This window comes from Magnolia sinica, chromosome 5, assembly GCF_029962835.1.
Source record: "Magnolia sinica isolate HGM2019 chromosome 5, MsV1, whole genome shotgun sequence".
NCBI lineage: Eukaryota > Viridiplantae > Streptophyta > Magnoliopsida > Magnoliales > Magnoliaceae > Magnolia > Magnolia sinica.
This window is the reverse complement of record NC_080577.1, coordinates 92,202,202-92,223,617: the sequence shown is the minus strand read 5'-3', so window position 1 is coordinate 92,223,617 and position 21,416 is coordinate 92,202,202. Positions and strand designations below refer to the sequence as shown.

The window sequence follows — 21,416 nt, the reverse complement described above, 5'->3', positions numbered from 1 at the left end:
ACCTTGCCCCTTAGAACGAAAATTCTTCCGTCCATGGCAACGATGAATGAGAGCAACCCGGAGAAATGCTGCTTGTCCTCGCCCGAGCGTACTTCCTCACGAACGGCTCCAAACTTTCACATGCGTGCCTAATTATTCCGTATGAGGCGGGAAAGACGTTAGCCAGTAGCTAAACTCCCGCCGACACGTGGCAGACTTCAAAAAAATTATTATTACTTAAATCCAAGAGTTCTCGTGTGCCACGTGTACAATTACTGAGTGCCCGCGTATCAAGTGTCGTTCGTGCGGGAATATCTAATGGCTAATCTCAGTGCAAGCCAATAATATTCCTGGAAAGGCCCGTGAGACTCGTAAACGATCATTGACCGTACGGTAGAAAACGTGGCCCACCAGCTTCAGAATCGCAATTTCTCCTCTTCGCTGAAAACACCCAAGCTGTGCACCCAAGCATTATCGTAATTTAGGCCCTGACATGCACCCAAGCTCTGCTGCTTCTCTACTGCCTGTACAACTGCTGCTCTCTGCTCGCTCTAGACCGTTACCCCTCTCTCTCTCTCTCTCTCTCTCTCTCTCTCTCTCTCTCAGAGAAGCAACAGAAGCTTTGGGTTTGAATGCCAGAGAAGGGGAGAGAAGGGGGTGAAATGTTCTACTCTCACTGCCTTCTTTCTAGAAAGGGGCCTTTGGGCATCATATGGATAGCTGCCCATTGCTACAGAAAGCTTAGAAAGCAACAAATTGCAGAAACTGACATCTCTTCTTCTGTTGGTATTTAATCACACCCTCTTCTCCTCTCCTCTTCTGTTTTATTTATTTATTTATTTTATTTCTTCTTCTTCTTCTTCTTCTTCTTCTTATATATGGGTTTCGTTTTTAAAGAAATATCTGTCAAGTGTTCCTGAAGGCATGATGAAATTTCTTGCTTAGGACATCATAAACTGAAAAAATCCATCTGGGTTTTTGGTAAAATTAATTGAAGTGACCCATTCCGTAGAATATGCAGAAAAGTTATTGCCGCAGGTCTTATGGTGTTGGGTGTTCTCTACCGCTTTGGCTTTATGGCTTCATCTTGTAAACATGAAGATAGTCTATGTGGGTCTTTCTATAAATTGGCTGAATTTTCTCTCTGTTTCCTGGAAGATGCACAAGTCTTTCAGCAATTTGTGGCTTCATCTTGTATGATGCATATGATCTACATGTTAGTTTTTAACTGGTATACCCCCAAACTGACATCCAGCCAAATTCTTTAGTTAATTCTTCAGTTGGGTTTCTTTTATAATTTACTGAGGAATATAACCTGTTTTCCATTGGTTATTTGCCAATAAAATCTGATCCCTTGTATATTTCTGCTGAAGAATTGGGTATACCTCTGTTAAGGAAGGGACTTATAAGCCAAAGAAGTATGTGAGAGGGCCCCATATCTATTATCTAATGACCTTGTTTGTTTAGGGCATGTCTGGATGTGTGGAAGGACATGGTTTAGGTGGTGAGAAGGACTTGTTGACCTATGTGGTTTAATTGAGGAGATGGTCCTTGATAGTGTGCAGTGGTGAATTGGATTCATGTACCCCAATTATTTAGGATAAGGCCTAAAGGATAATGGTGATGAAAAATTTACAGAAATGGAGAAAGATTTTCTGGAAAAAATTGCTTGTATTTTCATTGAGAATCACATTGAATTTAAACATGAGGAATGGCCTCAAGAAGGAAATTTACAATTAATTTTAAACTAATCTATTCCTAATCTAATATAACAAAAAAGGAAAGAAATACAAGAAAAAATAAAATCTTTCCTAATACATACAAGGGGAAATATCATCTTTCCTAATACTCCTCCTCAAGTTGGCGCATGCAGATCTTTACGCCCAACTTGCCGTGTAGAAGATGAAATTAGTCCCAACTAAGGGCTTTGGTAAAGATGTCTGTAAGTTGGTGAGTGGTGGGCACATAAGAAGTGAAGAGAACCCCAAAAGTGTTTTTTTTTTTTTTTTCCACGGAGATGATGACAATCGATATTTATGCATTTAGTTCGTTTATGAAAAGCAGGATTGATGGCTATGTGAAGAGCAGCTTGATTGTCACAAACATCTAGATTTTGGAGGAGTGTTTTGAGCCAAGTGAGTTCACAAGTAGCATTGGCCATAGCATGGTACTCGGCTTCGGCAGATGACCTAGAGACAATGGTCTGTTTTTTGTTTTTCCAAGATATAGGACCGCTACCAAGCACTGTAAAGTAACCCTTAGTAGATCGATGGGTCTGGGGGCAAGTGGCTTAGTCAGAATCACAATAAGCTGATAGCTGGAGGAGCTAGTGGAGGGCAAAAGGATGCCTGTGCCTGGAGAAGGCTTGAGAAATCATAACACTCGAGTAGCTGCATCATAATGGGGTTGGCGTGGGTTGTGTATGAATTGGCTGAGAATGTTAACTACAAAAACATTTTGGGTCGAGTGATCATCAAGTATATGAGGCGACCAACAAGACATCGATACATGGAAGGATCTGGAAGAAGAGTGTCATGATCATTGGTCAAATGTAAATTTTGTTCCACATGGAAAGTGATCAGCCGAGCTTCAAGATGTCTAATGTCTTTGAGAATGTCGAGAGTATATTTACATTGAATGAGAAAAATCCCTTTCTGAGAACTAGCTCCTTCAATTCCTAAGAAGTATTTCAGCGGGCCGAGATCTTTATTACGAATCTTGGTTTTAAAAAATGCCTTTAAGGTAGTAATAGCAGTTAGATCATTTCTTGTTCAGATTATATCAACAACATAAACAAGAACTACCTTGAAAAGAGTGCCATTTGAATGCGTAAAAAGGGAATAATCCGCTAATGATTGACGATAGTTAGCTTCTTTGAGTGTAGAGGAGAATTTCTCAAACTAGTTACGCAATGCTTGGTGAAGACCATAGAAGGATCTATTAAGGTGGCAAACACATTGCTTCTCATGTTTCGCAAAGTTGGGGGTAATTATCATGTGGACTTCTTCATGAAGGTCTCCATGGAAGAAAGCATTGTTGACGTCGAGTTGAGGAAGTGTTGAGGAAGTGGCCAACTATGAATAGTTGCTACAACTAAGAGATAATGTTTAATAATCACTTTAGTAGTGGGTGCAAATGTTTCATGAAAATCGAGACCCTTAATTTGATTGTATCTTTTTGTCACCAAACTTGCTTTGAAACGTTCAACAGTTATGTCAGCACAGTATTTGATTTTGGACACCCATTTGCACCTAATGGGTGTTTTTCCTAGTGGTAGGTATTGTAAGATCTAGGTTTGATTTTGCTCCAATGCCTTGATTTCTGCTGCATTGCTTCATGCCAATGAGGAATTTTAATAGCTTGAGAAAAGGATGTTGGCTCATCATGAGAAGAAATAGAGAAAAGGAGGGTGGCATGATTAGCAGAGTAATGACCGTGCGAAGGAAAATTAGACGAGATAGAGAGTACCTGCAGAGGGTTGTGAATGAGGTGAAGTAGGAGAGGATGGGGGTGAAAGGGTGGGACAAACATAGTCGTTGAGGCTGGCATGCCAGGTTATGGTATGGTGGGAACGATGAGGGCTAGGTAGCGGCTCATGGGTTGAATGATGAGAATCTGAGGCTTAGGAGTATCAGTGGAAGGAGGCATATGATCATTTGGACTTTGGCTAGTGATTGGTATATGAATGGAGGGAGATGATGTATCAAATGTGGTATTGGATGATTGTCATGTGTCACCATCTCAGCCATCCATGTAAAGTGGCTAGAAGTTTCTTATGTCTATATATGGAGCAATTCTCATTTGTAACAAACCTCAGTAGTTGTAAGCTTTCTTGAGTTCTAGTGGAATGTAAGTTCTGTTGCTTTCAAGTCTCTCTTGTGTTCTCTCACCTCTTCAAAATAGTGGTAGGTTGGCTTTGTCGACAAAGGGAGTGTGTACGAGTGCCCCATAGTCCGTGGTTAGGGAAGCACTTAGGGTGTGGCAATAAGTCTCTGTTTATAGGGGATTTGATGCAGGAACATGTGATGACCTAATCCTAGATGCATGTATAATCAGGTTAAAGAATGTTCAAATAAATACACGAATCAACTAACTGTTTTCAATTAAAGGGATTAGGTAAATTTCAACACAAAGATGAGGTCATTCCATCAGGATCATACCCCTTAGCATAAAATCGCATAAACAATAAAAAGGGAGGACCTAGGGACGTGAGGATATCCCAGATCTAGCATAAGTACCACTGTCAAGTTTGGATCTGATTTTGCTAACTAACCATCCCTCTTTTCCGTTCAAACTAGAAGAGGATATCCAGAGATGAATGAAATGGGTGAAGAATGAAGGGTTCGAGATGAAGAAAGTACAGGTCCTTTTGTCATCAAAAGAAAAGGAGGATGATTCTTACATTTTCCTGCACTTCGAAAATTTAGAAAGAAGGAAATCTGAAATTTGGGTGAAATCCTCAACACTCAAGGGTCAATCCTGAAACTCTAATATCTTGAATAAAGAGTAAGAAAAGAGACAATTTTTTATTCATTCAATAATAATGAAAATAGGGTTTCTCACAACGTATGTATAAGCTATGGAAAAAGTAAAAGCGCACTAAAGCTCCTGAAAATAAGAAAAATAACAAAAAAGACGAAAAAAATAAAGAAAGTGCAATAAAGCCCCTGAAACAAGAAAAAAGAACAAAAACATCTAAAAATAAAACACCCGTGTGGTAGGGTGTGAAATTCGACCCATGGATCTATGGTCAGGGTGTGGTCATGCCGCACCTGCACTCGTAGCGCCTCAGAAAATGGGTCTGATGGACCCAACGTCCATCCACATCAACTCCTCCACTTCAGTACTCTTTCGGCGACGCCTCCTCCTCTGGTATACTCTAAAGGGTGCACCACTGATGTCTGCATCAGGATTCATGTCATTCCTTTGATGGGTAAGTTTATTCTTTTGTATTCTTTTGAGTTTTTATAATAAAATCTATGTTGCTGATTAGAAAAATTATAAATACAAGGCTTTAGATAATATTAATGGTAAGTAGGGGTTGTAGCCCTGCTCAAGTGACCCGGCCCTGAAGGGCTAGGGCTCGGGCCACTAAACTTGGCCCAAGAGCTCGCATCGGGCTCGGATCACATAAAAGGATGAAGAGATTGAAGATGATATTACCAAGCGACTAAAGATGGGTGGATGGATGTGGATATGCATATTTGGAGTTTTGTGTGATAACCACATGCAAATGGAACTAAAAGGGAAAATTGCTATAGCATAGCCCTCCTATGCTATTTGATGTAGTGTGTCAAAAAAGGGGGACATGCAAGGTGTGAGCTTTGCAGAGACTAGGAAGGATTGAATTAAGAGTGAGATCATTCAAAACAACCTTATTGTAGCTCCAATATGAGATATAATGATGGAGAACTGATTTTGATGGTTCAACCATGTGCTATGAAAATTGTTGCCAACTCATATAAGGAAACATTGATTAGGGTTGAAGGGCCTGAAAGGAGGACAAAGGGAAGAAAATAAGGACTTGAATTGAGTGGGTGAGAAGGGATATGAAGGTTGTTTCACTTGTGGAATATCGAGAGGGCCTTAGGAATTTCAGTGGAATGATTCGTAAAGCTGACATCTCACAGCTAGGACAAGGTTATGATGACTATGATGGTGGCGGTGATGTTGAGGATTCTTGTATGTTAATATGTTCTGTTTCCATTGTAAATAGTATTTGCGTAGGCCAAGGAATCAAGACGATTGTTTTGATTTTACCAACTTAATCTCCTATCCTTCTTTTATCTCCACAAAAGAGGGGAGGGAGGAGAAGCTAGAAATCTAAACTTTTCACGACTGAGAATAGCCCTAGGAGTACTCAAATTGAATTTTAATTGAATGGCATACAAAATTCTATAACAAAAAGGAGAAAGCATGCATGGTCTTGATAACTTTGATGGTCTTTTGATGTGGCAATCTGTTGAAGTGTTTGGTGGTACCTAAGAAGGGAGCTAATGTTATATAGGGAATATAAGAGGGGGTCTGGCATGTGCAACACTTGTGGAGAGAGGAAGATAGAGATTGCTAGGGAAGAGGAAAAAAAGGAGAGATGGAAAGGAAAAAGGGTGATTATACACGTATGTGTGTACGCGTGCAGGGGAGGGAGAGAGAGAGAGAGAGAGAGAGAGAGAGAGAGAGAGAGCCTCACACGGGAAGCAGATTGCATCCGACCCCCGGTCGGACCTAGTAACGTCTGACCAGATATGTGTGGGGCCCCACCGTGATGTATCTGTTTATCCATGCCGTCCATCCCTTTTCTCAGATCATGTTAAGGTATTGGCCCAAAAATTAGGCAAATCCAACACTCTAGTGGACCACACCAAATAGTAAAGCTTGGGTTGCATTTAATGTTCTAGTTGTCGACGAAACCCCAATTTTTCGTTTCTCACTCTATTATCGGCGAAATATCGGAGATATTATTGATAATTTCGGATTATCGTTGAGAATATCGACTGTAGCCACCAACCTCGTAACCTATTAATGGAAAACTGTAGCCAACCTCTTTTTTCGATAAAGAGGTAAAAGTCAGAAAAAAAAAATTCGAAAAATCTCTTTGATTTTGTTGTTTTTGTAAATATGTGAGAGTGATCTTGTACCGAGTTGATTGGAGCTCACAACTTGGAAGAATGCCTCTATTAACAGTGTTGATCCTCGAACATTGCAAAGAGGTAAGAAAAACCTCAAAATTCTCTTTCCTTTTTCGATTGGAAGCTTGACATTTCAATGAAAAATTAGAGATTTTGGGAATTTCCTCGCGATTTGAGAGAATGATATACGGTTTTGAAATCCTCCCTAAAAAACCCCCTTTCTTTGGCGAGAATCCGCTCATGAACGAAATTTTAGGGTTTTTTTTTTTTTTCGTTTTTTACTTCGAGGCTCGATGATATAGGGATGTAGATTAAGCTACGGACGGCTTCAATAGCAATCTCGCTATTAAAGGGATGCTATCAAGTTCTATGGACCCCACCATGATATATATATATATATATATATATATATATATATGTTATATCCATATCCATTTGACATTATCGTTTTATGCCATGAGCCCAAAAATGAGGCATATCCAAAGCCAAAATGGACCCCACCGCAGAAAACAATGGGGGATAGTGGCACCCTTTGTTGAAACCTTCCTAGGGCCCACCATGATGTTTATTTGAGATCCAACCTGTTCATAAGTTCACATAGACATGGAATAATGGGAAAACATAAATATCAACCTAATCGAAAACTTCTGTGGCCCCCATGAAGTTCTTAATGGTAGCCATTCAATCCCCACTGTTTTCTTTAGTGGGGTCCACTTGAGCTTTGCATCTGCCTCATTCTTTGGCTCATGCCATAAAATGATCTCACCAAATGGATAGACGACATGCATATAACAGATATATCATGGTGGGCTCCACAGAACTTGGTGATCTCCCTAGCTAATCCGTGTCAAGTCCGTAACGACTTTTTGGTTGCATACTGAGTAACTCGTACGTTGTATCATACTAACTAATCTCTCTTCGGCCCACCATGACTATATGTGGCTTATCGCCATCCATCCGTTTTCCAGCTCATTTTAGGGGTTAATCCCAAAATTGAAGCATATCCAAAGCTCAAGTGGACCACACTAAAGGAAACAGTGAGAATAATGTCTGTCGAAACCTTTTTAGGGCTCACAATGATGTTTATTTGTCATCAAAACTGTTCATAAGATCATACAACCATGGATGAAGGTAAAACATAAATATCAGCTTGATTTAAAACTTATGTGGCCCTTAAGAAATTTTCAACTGTATACGTTCAATTCACATTGTCTCCTGTGGTGTGGTCCACTTGAGGTTTGGATATGCTTCATTTGTTATATGAATACCTAAAAGTATATGGTAAAATGGATGGACGGAGTGGATAAAGTACATAAATCATGGTGGGCCCCACAGAGTTTCCTCAGTATGCTCAGCGTACTGAGTTACTCAGCACGCAACACCAATCCATGTTCACGATGAAGTCGCATGTGTGACTTGGCTTGGTGCTCCCACTATAATGTTTTTCTGCCATCCAACCTCTTGATTAGGTGACACTGACCTGGATGAAGCGAAAACACAATTATCATCTTGATAAAAAACTTTCATGGCCCCTAAAAGGTTTTGAATGGTGGGATTCAATCATTACTGTTTCCTTTAGTGTGGTCCACTTGAGATTTGGATCTACCTCGTTTTAGGGACTATGTACTAAAATGATGTTCTGAAACGGATGAATGGAGTGGATTTGTCACAATGATAAAATTGGGCCCCACACGGTAAGAGTAACACGGAGTTACCTGGGTAACACGGGCATGGCTTCAGTGGATCCCTGGATCCACCAGGTGCATGGGACCCTTGACTGTTGGGCCACCTTGATGTATGTGACTAAATCCATGCCGTCCATCTGTATTGAAAACTAATTTTAGGGCATGATTTAAAATTTGAAGCATATCCAAATCTCAAATGGACCAAAGTATAGGAAACAATAGTAATTGACCATTAAAAACTTCTTGTGGGCCACAAAAGCTTTGGATCAAGATGATATTTATGTGGTCTCTTCATATAAGTCTTTGTGACCTTATCACTAGGTTAGATGGCAAATAAACATTCCGGTGTACCAGACTAAAGGAAACAGAGTAGGGGGTGTCTAGGCTGAAGGAGCATTTGGTAGGGGGTAAAAGAATGTGAAGGACTGCCGAGTGTAAGAAAGCTAGTGGAAGAGTAGATGAGAATAGTGTTGATGTACTTGTACAGTTTGAGGAGGACGACTATCAGAGATACAAAAGAGAGTACCTCCACTGGTATGAGCAGATGATGACCTAGGAACTGTATTGCCAACATGTTGAGCAACAATACCATGCCCAATTGCAATGGGATCCGGATGATGATTACGAGCCACCTTGTCATTCCATGTGGGGATGAAATATGGCTAGAAAGGTGTACTTTTTGAATTCATTTATTTTTACATGTATTAATTATTGTATGTTAGCTGCATTTTTATTATATAAACTCATTTTGGTTATTATTGGGTGATTTCTTACGGCAACACATGCTTTTAGGGCCCCATTAAATGAAAATTTATTATTTAATGCATTCTTTATGCAGTTATTATTATTATTATTCCTGAATATGCAAATATGTGTATTTAGGCATGTCATGAAGTTTCACTGAAAAATTCTATTGTTTTTCCCATATTTCCCCCTTTTTTCCCTACATTTCCGGTTATCGATGATAACGATATTATATCTTTATCTCTGGCCAGCGAAACTCGTAGCGATACCTACAACTCGAACACTGGTTGCATTAAATGCACATTGCATTAAATGTAAGAGTCATCTTTGGAATGATCCACTAGAGCGTTGGATTTACCTCATTTTTGGGCCCATACCTTAACATGATATGAGAAAAGGGATGGACAATATGTATAAACATATACATCACAGTGGGCCCCCACGCAGATATAGTCGGACATTGCTAGGTCCGACCGGGGGTTGGATGCAATCTGCTTCCCCTCATAAGAGCTTGCGTAATAGATGTATGGAGTGGGTGTCAACACATTCATCACGGTGGGCCCATATAGCTTTGCCTCACTTGCTCCATATTAATGCCCTTGCATGCGCTACATGCAAAGAGGAGGAGAAGCAGGTGTAGGCTACTCTCAAGAAAGAGGTTAAATTACATCAATACCCCTTTCTTTTGGTAAATTGTCCTTGGGGAGTGTAGAATCTAAGATGTTTGATGGCTTTGTGCGAGTGAAGTCTGAACACTCCGTTAGACACTAGCTACGTTTTTTACTTCCCAAAATATCCTAACTTCATTTAAAATGTCTTTCCATATCCTTTGAATACTTACGGTTCTCTCCCATGGGAAAACTAATTATGAAGGCAACAACGTCCAAAAGCGAATAAAGTGTAATAGCCACTCATGTTAGCATATGTTGGTTAGAAAGTTAGAACATGATCCACATTCCTGAAAGTGGATGTGACAACACATGAAATGATATCAAAATTCACTGTCATTATGAAATAAAAAAAATTGAACAAGGGTCAGCTTGGCGTAGTGGGAAAAGCTTGATTCATTTAGATGCCAATGCTTATAATTTTTTCCCTGAATGATGCAGGACATGAAAATTAACTATGATATGCAAGATTTCATGCTGTAAATCAAACTAATTTGGAAACATTCACATAAAATTTCCACATCCCACTCAAAAGTTCAAACATTCAAGCTAGGGGAATCTGTGCAGGTCCAGGCTTACACAGGCTAGGGCTGGATTAGTAAAAATTATGGACCAAATGATACTCAAAGGGAAGTAAAAAATTATCCACACATGCACATCAATCAGTCCCTAATCCAAGGTATTCACTAATTTCAGTTCAGAGAACCCTAGGGTAAGAAAGGGGGTAAACAAATTGAAACAATGCAATTTAGGGTTAAGGTTATGGAAAAGAAGTACGAGAGGGATAAAAGGGGCGGGAATTCTGAACTTGGCGATAGTCCACACGCGCGGACAGCAAGTTGGGCCTGGCGCACGTGCGCAGGAGCCTGGCTGCACGTGTAAGGGGGCCCCGAATCCAGAAACCGCTTCCTTGGCTTTGGTCGGCTAGGGGAGGGCTTCAAAACCTTCGAGTTTCATGGCGATCCGACGTGCGGTCTGTGCGTGGTGCTCCGCTGAAGTTTTAGCCCTCTTGTAGGGCCAGAATCTGGAATTCTGCTGTAAAGAGGAAAACTGCTGCAATAAAGAACGGATTTGAGTCGTAGATGATTATACGAGATGAGAAGTATGGATGGTAGAAGATGGAGGCGAATCGGGATAGATGTGGCTTCGCACCACGGTAGTTAACCCTTCGAAGAAAGGAGGGCTTTGCACCTAATTGGATTTCCACAACTTAAGAGCTCAGAGGAGTAGAAAACGTAGAAAATTTTATTACTCTTCAATGAATGAAAAAAAAACTACATAGGGTGCCTATTTATAAGAAAATCCTATATCCCAAAATTCACGCCATGTGCACAACCTATTACTTGGCGATGAAGTAAACAAAAACAAAAACCAATTAAAATAATCTAAAACGTCCATGATATTCTAAATAACAATAATAAGCAAAACCTAAAATATGAGATTAATTAGACTAGTGGGCCACAATCATGAGAACCCATGATGGGCTTTGCTTGACTATCGGGCCCACTCTAACGAACCAAAACTTAGTCTTCTAACTAGGAGGCCCTCCCTGGACGTCGTCATCGAACCAGATCAATGGTGGGGTCCTCTTTTTCTCTGTGTACGTGTGTGTGTGTGTTTTTTTGGGGGGGGGGGGGGGGGGGGGTTAGTGCGCGTGATGTCCCCATCAATGAAAGAGCAAATATGGAGGGAAACAATTAAAACACACACACACACACACACACACACACACGACTGAAAATATGCTGAATAGTTTTTATTGTAAATGCTGATGACTTTTTTGTTTTTCCTTGTTAAAATATGCAGATAAGATCATGTTAGCTGAAGTTCTTGCATTTAGAGTACTGGGTTTCCTTCTTATAGGCGTTGTAAGGATATACTCAAAGAAAGTTGAGTATCTCTACCATGACTGCAATGAGGCTTTAATCAGAATAAGAGATCCCTTTATTTCTGGAAAGATTGGACTCTCTAAAGAAGCTCAACATACATCATATTTTCCTATCACTTTGCCAGAGAGTTTTGAACTTGATGCTTTCAATCTTGAGGGCTTCGAAGATGGGTATGGACCTTGGATGGTCTTGAATCTTGTTTAGAAAGTTTCTTTCTATTTCACCATACTTGTGCATTCCAACCCATAATTTTTTTTTTGACTTTCCGGCAGTCATGTCAATCATGTCAGACCCAACAAAGAGATCACACTTCAAGGTATCAAATTTGCAGTTCTTTCTGCTTGTTTTTACCTTCATTTCTTATAATCCAGTCCTTCCATGCAGAGACGTGGGCAGATGAAGCAAGTCAGCATTCCTCTATGGAAAAGGTCTGTAGCTTTGACCTTCATGTCCTCGTAATTGCACTAACCTCTCTGTAAAATGCTAGAAATTATCTTTTGGGAGTGTCTTGTCAGACAATGCAGCACTATTTGAAGGAAACCTTAGAATGCTCTTTTTTTTTTTTTGTTTGTTTGTTTTCTTTTGTACTGGCTGTCCACTATTTATGTAGGTGTAATTTAGTCATATTTAAATGGACAATCTTCACCACCCTTTCTACTCATTATCCAGTCAGAAAGAGATTCTTCCTGAATAATTCACAATTAATGCAGGAATTGCAGACTAGTTACAAACTCTTCAGTAGTTTAATGATACCCAGAAAAATCCATAGAAATTTGATTTGCTTTTCTTAATATAAAATTCTCCTAAGCTTTCCTATTTTTCACGGGCTTTGTAAATTCTCTTGAATTAATTACCTCATGAATACTTCTGGAGTCCATGCTATGTGACAATGTGTTGACCAACATTTAGGGGCCTGTTTGGATGGTCGGAAAATAATAGAAATTGAAGCACTTTTCCTTGTTTTGGACATTTCACTATGTTTGGATAGCAAAGAAAACAGTGGGATCCCGCCAAGCAGGGAATGTAAATGCGCGCGCATTTATATTCTATTATTGTATTCCTATAGAACACTGTTTTTCTCATGTTAATATATATATATATATGTGCATGTGTGTGTGTGTGTGTGTGCGTGCGCGTGCTGACTGTTGCATTTCTTTAAAACGTGTTCGTTGACAGTTGAATTTCTTTAAAATGTGTTCCCTTTCTTTTCCTTCGTATCTCTTCTTCTTCACTCTCACTCTCCATCTCTCTGTTATCTTTCTCTTCTTTCTACACTTTCTACTTGGTATCAAGGAGGGATTCCTGTGCTATTTGAAGATCCTTTTGGTGGGGGCCATTGTTGATGTCATTGTCCACACGGGTGATGTCAGTGGTGTATGGTCGGATGACTCCATAGTCCACGGTGATAAAAAGTATGGGATCTAGAATAGCATGATTTTAGAAGCTCTATGTGATTTTTATCATACTTTTTGGTAAGTTTTTGACGGTGTTTCAGTCAAAATAGAGAAAGTCAGGAAAAACCGCCGAATCCCTCTCTCTACAGTTTTTCATGGATTTTTTGTGTAGTGTTTTTTCATAGGGTTTTGGTGCAACTTGGGGTTTCCAATCCAGTAGATCAAGTATCATGTTGATTGGGTGAGATTTGATGAAGTTATGATGTCTTTTATGAAAAATTTCCATACAACGCTATTTTTGGCATTTTCTTGCTCTCTTTGATGTGGTTTCCTCAAATGGTGCTTTAGATGTGTGTCAAGATAGTTGCCCCAGTTGTATATGTGTAGTTGTGGTCAGCCTTAGGTGGTTCCAAGTTTGGAGTGGTGGGCAGTATTGTGTGTGTGGTTAATAGTGTGCTTAGGTGGTCTATAGTGGCTTGGAGTGAATTTTTTAGCAAAATAGAAGGTACATTTTCACATTTAAGTGATACTTCAAGTTCCTCAGTTATTTCAAGGGGAGTATCTGGAATAAGTGATAATCTAAGTTAGTAAATTACCACTTTAGAATTAATGGTATGAATTATTTGTCATGGTCCTGGTCAGCCCATATGTTTATTGGCAGTAAAAAAAAATTGGTATACATAGATGGGACTTCTCCAGCACTTAAGAAGTCAGATCCTTATGTGGATTGGAAAGCCAATACTATGATGATTGTGGGATCGTTGTTGCACTCATTGAAGGCTGAAATTGGTGATACTTTTGGCTATTGTGAAATTGCTAAAGAGATGTAGGATTTTAGTTCAGTAGAAAAATATCGCTGACTTTTGTTAGGGGGAGAGATCTCTGGGAGAGATTATACAACGCTTAAAGGTTTGTGGCTTGTTAGAATGATCACATGTGTGACGTGATCACACGTGTGGAGACATGTGACGTGATCACATGTGGTCATCTTGATTGGGTTCAATCTTTATGTATTGGGGGCATGTGCACATGAGCCTTTGGCTCTTTGGTAGTGGTTTTTAACTATTGAGGGTATTCTTGTAATTTCACATTTTTAAGTGAAAGCTTTAATATAATAAAACAAGTAGTGGGATTTGTGGGGATGTTTTTCTCCAAAACCAACATGGCATCAGAGCTATGTTGATCCATTATTCTTCTTGATCTCTCACTTCTTCATCTTACTTATTATTATTATTATTATTATTATTATTATTATTATTTTCATTCTCTCTGGTGGGAAACCCTAACGTGTTTGGGTTTGACCCAACCTAATCTCTTTCGGTTGTTGTATCCCCACGTGATGGGTGGTGAAATGATATTTAATGAAGGTGTGTAAGGCCTACTTTTGCATTCTACCCATGTGAGCCATCTTTCATCCAGTATGCAATCTACGGTTAGTTTTGAAGGCTGAAATTTCAGAAGTTTCATGAAGCCCTCCTTTATTGTGTTGATCTAGACAAGTTGAAGCTTAGAAGCAAGTATTGTTTTAGTAGGTCGGTTTGTTGAAGGATTTATGTTTAAGAAAAATTATTTGTTATTATTCAGATGGATTCTAAAAATAAATAAATCTCAAGAGTACTATTTTATCCTCATCGGATTTGGTGCCTCTCCAAATAACATCAATGAAATTGAATGGCACGGATTATTTATAGTGAGCCACATCTGTAGAAGTTTTTCTGTATGGAAAGAGAAAAGTTAAATATTTGACATTGCCTAAACCCAATAACTCGGCAATAGACTATGATGATTGGGTGGCAGAGGATGCCCAAATTAGGGCATTGTTGTGGAATAATATGGAACCACATATCAGTGCATGTAATTTTCCTCAATAGCACTATAGACGTCTATGATACCTTGAAGGAGATACATTCTGGCGAGAAAAACTTAATCCGTATTTATGAACTCCTACTAAATATATTCACATTCCAGCAGGGAGATAGAAGTGTGGGAGAATATTATTCTGCCCTACATGGCATGTGGGAAGAGTTGAATGTATACCAATCGTTGTCAACAAATTTTGAGGTTATGCTTAGGCAGAGGGAGGAATTTCGTGTTGCTAAATTCCTCTTTGGCATTTGATATGAGTTCGAGCCTCTAAAGTCCCAAATTTTCGAAGGTAGTGAAATTCCCTCAGTGACAGATAGAGATGGACATTGAGTCGAGCTGGGCTCAGCTTGGCTCATATCGATTAGTTGCCACCCCCAGCTTGAGTTCGGCTTGGTTCGATGACCGAGCCCGTTTAGCTAGCTCGACTCGGCTCGGTCAGTAGCTCGGGCCAGATCGAGCCGAGTTTGAGCTTAAACTTTCAATCCGAGTTCAAGTTCGAGTTCAAGTTGAGTTTTCGATATGAGTTCGAGTTGGAATTCGAGGTCAAGCTTTCGAGTTAAGGTTGTACTTGTACGTAACATTTAATAAATAATATAGGAAAACTAAAAATAAAAAACAATTTACAAACTAAAAAGTAAAAATATTCTAATTACAAACTTGCAAATTTACAACAACATCAGATGCATTTTTTAACTGTCATTATTTACTAATTACTACTGGAGAGGAGATTCGTTTGCCGAGCTCGAGATGCTATCCAATTCTTCATATACATACTCCTTCACCTCTCCTGAATCAGAAGGTGGAGAGAGCTTTTCATTGTGTTCTTGTATAGCTTGAATTAGATTGTTCAAACTTTCTTTATGGGCAGATTTATATGTAGTTTCTAACACCCTATAAAATGCACCAAGACTGGAGAGAAACTTGGATGATTTGTTACTCTTTTTCTTTTTATTTGTGCAGCTTGATCCTACTTCGGCATTATGTTGTCTAGGAGGACATTGTTGATGTCTAGAAGCCTCTTCCATACCACGTTTTAAGGCGAGTTGGTATTATTCTTCTTCCAATGCTAATAATCTAGCTTCCTTCTTTGCCTTGGAAAGTTTGGATGGGGGAGTGTAATGTTTTTTTATTCGAATTAATAAGGGCTTGAAAAAGTTGGACTTCCTTTGGGGCTTTAAGACACCGTTTTGCATCTCCACCCCAACATGATAAGTGTAATCCGCCTAATTAGTTTTGTTAATAAACTTGGCCCCACACAAATGGCAAAATCTTCAATTTTATGGACTTTAGAGAGTGGACTTAAGGAACCATAGTCGCAAACTTCGGTTGATGGTTTAGTTGAAGACATATTTACACTTTGTATTGGAGAAATTAGTATTTTGGCAATAATGAAATATGAAAAATAGAAGAAAAATGAAATATGATAAATAAAAGCAATAATGAAATATGAATTATAACATTAAAAAAGCATTATATGAAAATGAAATAAAAGTTTTTGACGCATTGCAATTATAACCTCCATCAACGTTGCATAGAAGTATACATTACATCAGTTTCAAGTTTCAAGAAATTAACAATAATTTTTAACCTAACTTCATTCACGTTGCTGTTGTTGCATGTGCAGTCTCATCTTGAGACTCGTTCTCCTCGTCCTCATTCTTAATATAAAAACTATTACCTTTCCAAATCGGACGCAACTAATCTTGTGTACAAATTAATGCTTCAACTGTTTTTGGTGAATGAGAGCTTTGATGCTTGCTCACGACCTAACTCCCTGTCCTAAAAGTAGATTCTCATTCCACTTTTGAAATTGGAATTAACAATATGTTCCATGTCATTGCCGATAGTCTAAGGTATTTTGCTTCACTAACTCTCAACTTCCACCACTCTAAAACATTGAAGTCTGAATCTTAACGCCTTACGATTGACTCTTTGAGATACAAGTCTAACTCTGATTCTTTCGTCTCATTATCTGTATCTTCTTGTGCTAAGAAAGACATGTATTCATTGTTGAGCATATTATTATCGCTTGTAGAAACAACAGGAGCTCTAACTTCTTTATCACTTGATACAGTTATGTATGCAGTGTACAATTCTTCGATTGCGTCATGAACCTTAGAGGTTTCAGTTATCGCCATTTGATAAATTTTCATAAAAATGAACTTAACATAGTTCATCTTGTACCAAGGATCAAGAACAACTGCTAAAGCCATTAACAAATGACATTCGTCCCAATACTTATCAAACTTCATTTGCATACCACGTGTTATAAGTTGTAGAAAATCTGGACTGTTCTTAGGGCTTCCTTGATCTTCCAAACAGATGTAAGAAACATATTTGCTGTGGGATACTTATTTCCAGAAAATTTCTTTGTGCAATCATAAAAAACCTTGAGAAACTTATGAATTTTTTTTTTCTTTGCTCCAATCATTTTTAATAGGCAACCAAGAATACATTCTATCATGCATCGCATATTCAGGAAATGCAAGTTCCAATTCTATGGCCGAATCCAATATTTCAAAAGTCAAACTTCAACGTGTGCATACATCTAACTTCAATGTTTTTAGAGTCTGCATATTCAAACGTTAGACTATATCACTCCATATACTCAATCCTGAAGGTGATCCTCCTATGTATTTTACACTCTCCATTATGTTCTCTATAGTGAGGTCAATTGTTTTCAGCCCTTGTACAATTAGGTTTAGTATGTGGGCACAACACTGAACTTGGAATATTTTTCCCTCAAAAAATAAATTGCCGGTTGCCTTGAACTTTGTCACGCCTTAAACTCGGAAATCGGGCTCATAAAATTTTCGATCGCCGAATCCGGCGCTGACAACCTCCGTAGTATCCCATTCTCGACTCTCGAGACCCACATGCCAGATTCCGATCTTGGGATCCTATAAGGAGGATTTTTCAATGTGATTTTTTTTTTTGAACGATTAACCTGTTTAGGTGGTTACACATTTTGTTCATGGTATCAACGCATATCGAAGAGACAAATCTATTCGACATGTCACACATAATATGGTGCACCAACTAAATAGTAATGAGGGAAACAATAGCAACTTCAACAGCTCTTGCATGCATCCTGAAAAAGTGTAAGTCATCTATATGAGCAAATCACAGCTCGTGAGTCTACTGCGTGCCGGGAGTAAAACACGGCTTATCAAGGCACTCCCATAAAGACATCCAAAACAACCATAGGCATATTATCAATCGAGCATGTTATCATATGTGAGCAGGTTGTCAATTAAGCATTTCGTATAATTGCATAGGTTATTATGAACATGACATTAATAATAGGTATGTCACTCGATAAGCGACCATGAATCATTAAAATAGTCAATTATTATGAACAAGATAATCAAATTCCATTTTCTACTCTATGGCATACGATGGAAAGGCAATGACAGAGCTGTCATGTGTAGTCATAGTAAGCCAAATGTCATATGCTGAGGATGCAATGCAATATGCAATTCAAAAGAACTAATAAGCTGGAGTGTGTAGTCGGGATGATAGTACGTGGTATCGCAAGCTGTGGGGTTCATCACAAGGGACTTCTATCCAAACCAGTCCCATACCTAAATTTGGATAGCTAGACTCGATGTGGCAAACTCCTGATTTCAAGTTGGTCGCACGTCCCAACCGAAATCTTGGCCATTGCGAAGATACATAATGATTTGGTTGCGGACCACCAACCCGAATGGATAGTGGATGGATGAATGAATGAGTCAAGTACTGAGTATGCAACTGCTGCACAGTAACTTGCTAGCACAGTAGCCCGCCAACCATTGGTAGCTCGCCCAGGCCCTTAGGCCTTGCCCACATCAGTGTCCACCTATATGTGCCCGCCCACATGAGCAACAGTAATGAGATGTCATCATATCAATATCGCACATCTCTGGGATCATCACCGGGGTCTAGTACAATGCTTTCAGCTATACCAAGGCTATGCGATGCAAGGCATGAATGTTATCTGCCATATCAAGGCTATGCGATGCAAGGCATGAATGCTATCTGCCGTACCAAGGCTATGTGATGCAAGGTATGAATGTTATCGGCCACACCAAGGTCATACGATGCGATGCAAGGCCTACATAGCCAATGTCATATGCAAGATGTAGCTCAAGCATGCCAATCTACATATCAATCCAGCTCATCTTTGGAGCATCATATATCAGTATAGTTCTCTCTGGATAATCACCGGGGTCTAATAAACTATACACCACATTGCTGCCCTACACTGGACGCACAACCGTGCAAGCGGAAGAGACCTCACTACCCGCCGGACTAGTAGTCTGCCAATATCTACCTGGCACGTCGGTAGCAGACCCATTTACGAGCTGGTCAGACTTAGCGTAGCAATTGCCCCTACCCTTGGGCGGGTAAGGCCACACCCCCTTCCAACCGACCACGACACAGTGGCAAACGAGGCCTCCTGGTATTCGGCCCTCATGTGCTCATACATCCACTCGGTCTAGGCATTGGAGCATTCTCTATAGTACTATAAGGGTTTTGGGACTTTCACCTTGGGACATCCTTCGCGCCTCCGTGCTTAACAAGAATTTTCGGTGTCCAATCCTGCCATCCATTCTATATCTACAGAGGCCACAACCTTGATGTTGCTAGGGCATAGTGTAATCATAATCACACAATGCAAGATGCATGAGTCACTCAGTCCAATCATGCATCAATCCTACGCATATCGTGCGCTCATGTGCGACAACTCCGCTTATCAAGGAGTCCCATAAACAACCTACCCAATGGCATATGCAATGGTCAACCACATCTCATATCAAGCATGCAGATGATGCGTATGGGCATGAATCATGGTGATGATGTACTCTCCTCATATCAAGGATGGGCCTAGACGGCTTACTCATATCAAGAATGTGCCTAATAATTATGGGGGCCCAATGATTTGGGTTAACCCACTAAGAGGAGATGAGAATGGGTCTAACAACGGGCCTTAAGGAGGGTTACAATGCGGACATTTAACCACCATTGTCCTTACAATGTGGACATTTAACCATCATTGCTCCCAAGGCATGACCCATTTTAATACCAACTAGGAAGACGAATGGGCATCATAAACATCTTTACATACATCATGGTGGAATCACACATCACAATTGGGCCTCATATACATCACCTTGGGCCTCACATACATCACATTGGGCCTCGCTTGTGGGACTCGTATACATCACTTTGGGCTTCACACAAGGGCCTCATATACATCACATTGGGCCTCACTCATGGGCCTTATATACATCACTTTGGGCCTCACACAAGGGTCTTATATACACCACTTTCGATATCAAGCATGGTGGTCAACTAACATGTTTTGTCATCATGCATATGCATATATATATATATATGTATATATATATATATAAAATATCATCATCATTACCATGAGGATCATTTTCACTTCATGATTAACATAAACAATGTCATAAGTGTTATAAATAATTACTCATCCATCATCAATGCATATGTTATAATTCACCATCCATTAAATCATATCTATCATTTCAACCAACAACTCACAATCATCATTATCATGTTACCATACATGTTCATCATCTCACCCATCACTAAGTAAGTCCTGCTTAGTGTGACTTTCACACTGGACTTGAATTACATGCAAGGCATGGGGTTGTATAGGTCAAGTGTGAGTCCCACTTGGTGAACCAATAGGCCAACCCAAGGGCATAAATGTCCAACCACAACGCTTTCAATGGTGTGGATCTAATTCCATAACTAAGTGGGCTCCATACATTCCACCAACTAGAAACAATGCACAATCTCAAACATAAAGGATAACATGCTAACATCTTTCATATTATATATCATATTAGGCCTACTAGCCACATACACAACAAACCAAGAAAAAGCCCAATTATCCAGTTTATGCATTATAAAATAGGTCTCTCTAAGTGTGGTCTACTTGACTAGAGGTAGTATACAAGACACGCTGCCCAATAGGGAATGGGCCTGCCCAATAGGGAATGAGCCTGCCCAACAGGCTCAAGGAAGGTTACCTTTGTGGGTTTCTCATTCCTCAACGATTTCTCCTAGTGTTGGGCCTGCTTGGGCCTTAGGGTTGCATCATTTAGATGGGCCCAAGGCCACCTATGTCTTAATAGAATATTTGGACAACAAGATCTGTCCACTAAATATTTTACAAGTAACACCCATTTACAAAACATGCTAGGTGGACCTTATCACATGAAAGGTAAGGCCCATACAAGACAGCCCACATACGGTTTTTAAGCCTAACAATATCTGAGAGTTATTTTTAAGAGTTTAGATGCTGCATTAAATGCTTTGGGATGGTGGTGGACCCCACCGACGTGGCCCCACATAAATTTTACATCAAACAGATTTTTGGTGCAATGTTGGTTCTGGGTCATTTTAGAGTCAGATTCATGATCATGTGGGGCCAACATATGGTGAAAGAAAATAACCACTTGGTAGCTCTATGTATGGGCTTTACAAATTATTAGGCAGGCCTCATTGGTTGGGTGAGTACAATTTACGGTGATGGCCCAAACAT

At 39.6% G+C, this 21,416-nt stretch overlaps 1 protein-coding gene across 5 annotated transcripts in view; it reads left to right on the top strand.

Moving 5' to 3' along the window:
- Window positions 1-466: 466 nt before the first annotated feature.
- Window positions 467-21,416, top strand: part of LOC131246304 (sister chromatid cohesion 1 protein 2-like) — a 41,258-nt gene continuing 20,308 nt past the window's right edge. Inside the window, exons 1-4 of one of the 5 annotated variants that reach the window (XM_058246275.1) lie at window positions 467-765; window positions 11,569-11,764; window positions 11,864-11,910; window positions 11,979-12,022. In XM_058246275.1, coding sequence (XP_058102258.1) covers window positions 612-765; window positions 11,569-11,764; window positions 11,864-11,910; window positions 11,979-12,022 — 441 coding nt within the window. In that variant the 5' untranslated portion in view covers window positions 467-611. Of the gene's footprint in view, window positions 766-11,511; window positions 11,765-11,863; window positions 11,911-11,978; window positions 12,023-21,416 lie in introns of all 5 variants that reach the window. The other 4 variants (XM_058246270.1, XM_058246272.1, XM_058246274.1 and 1 more) reach the window with 4 other exon arrangements.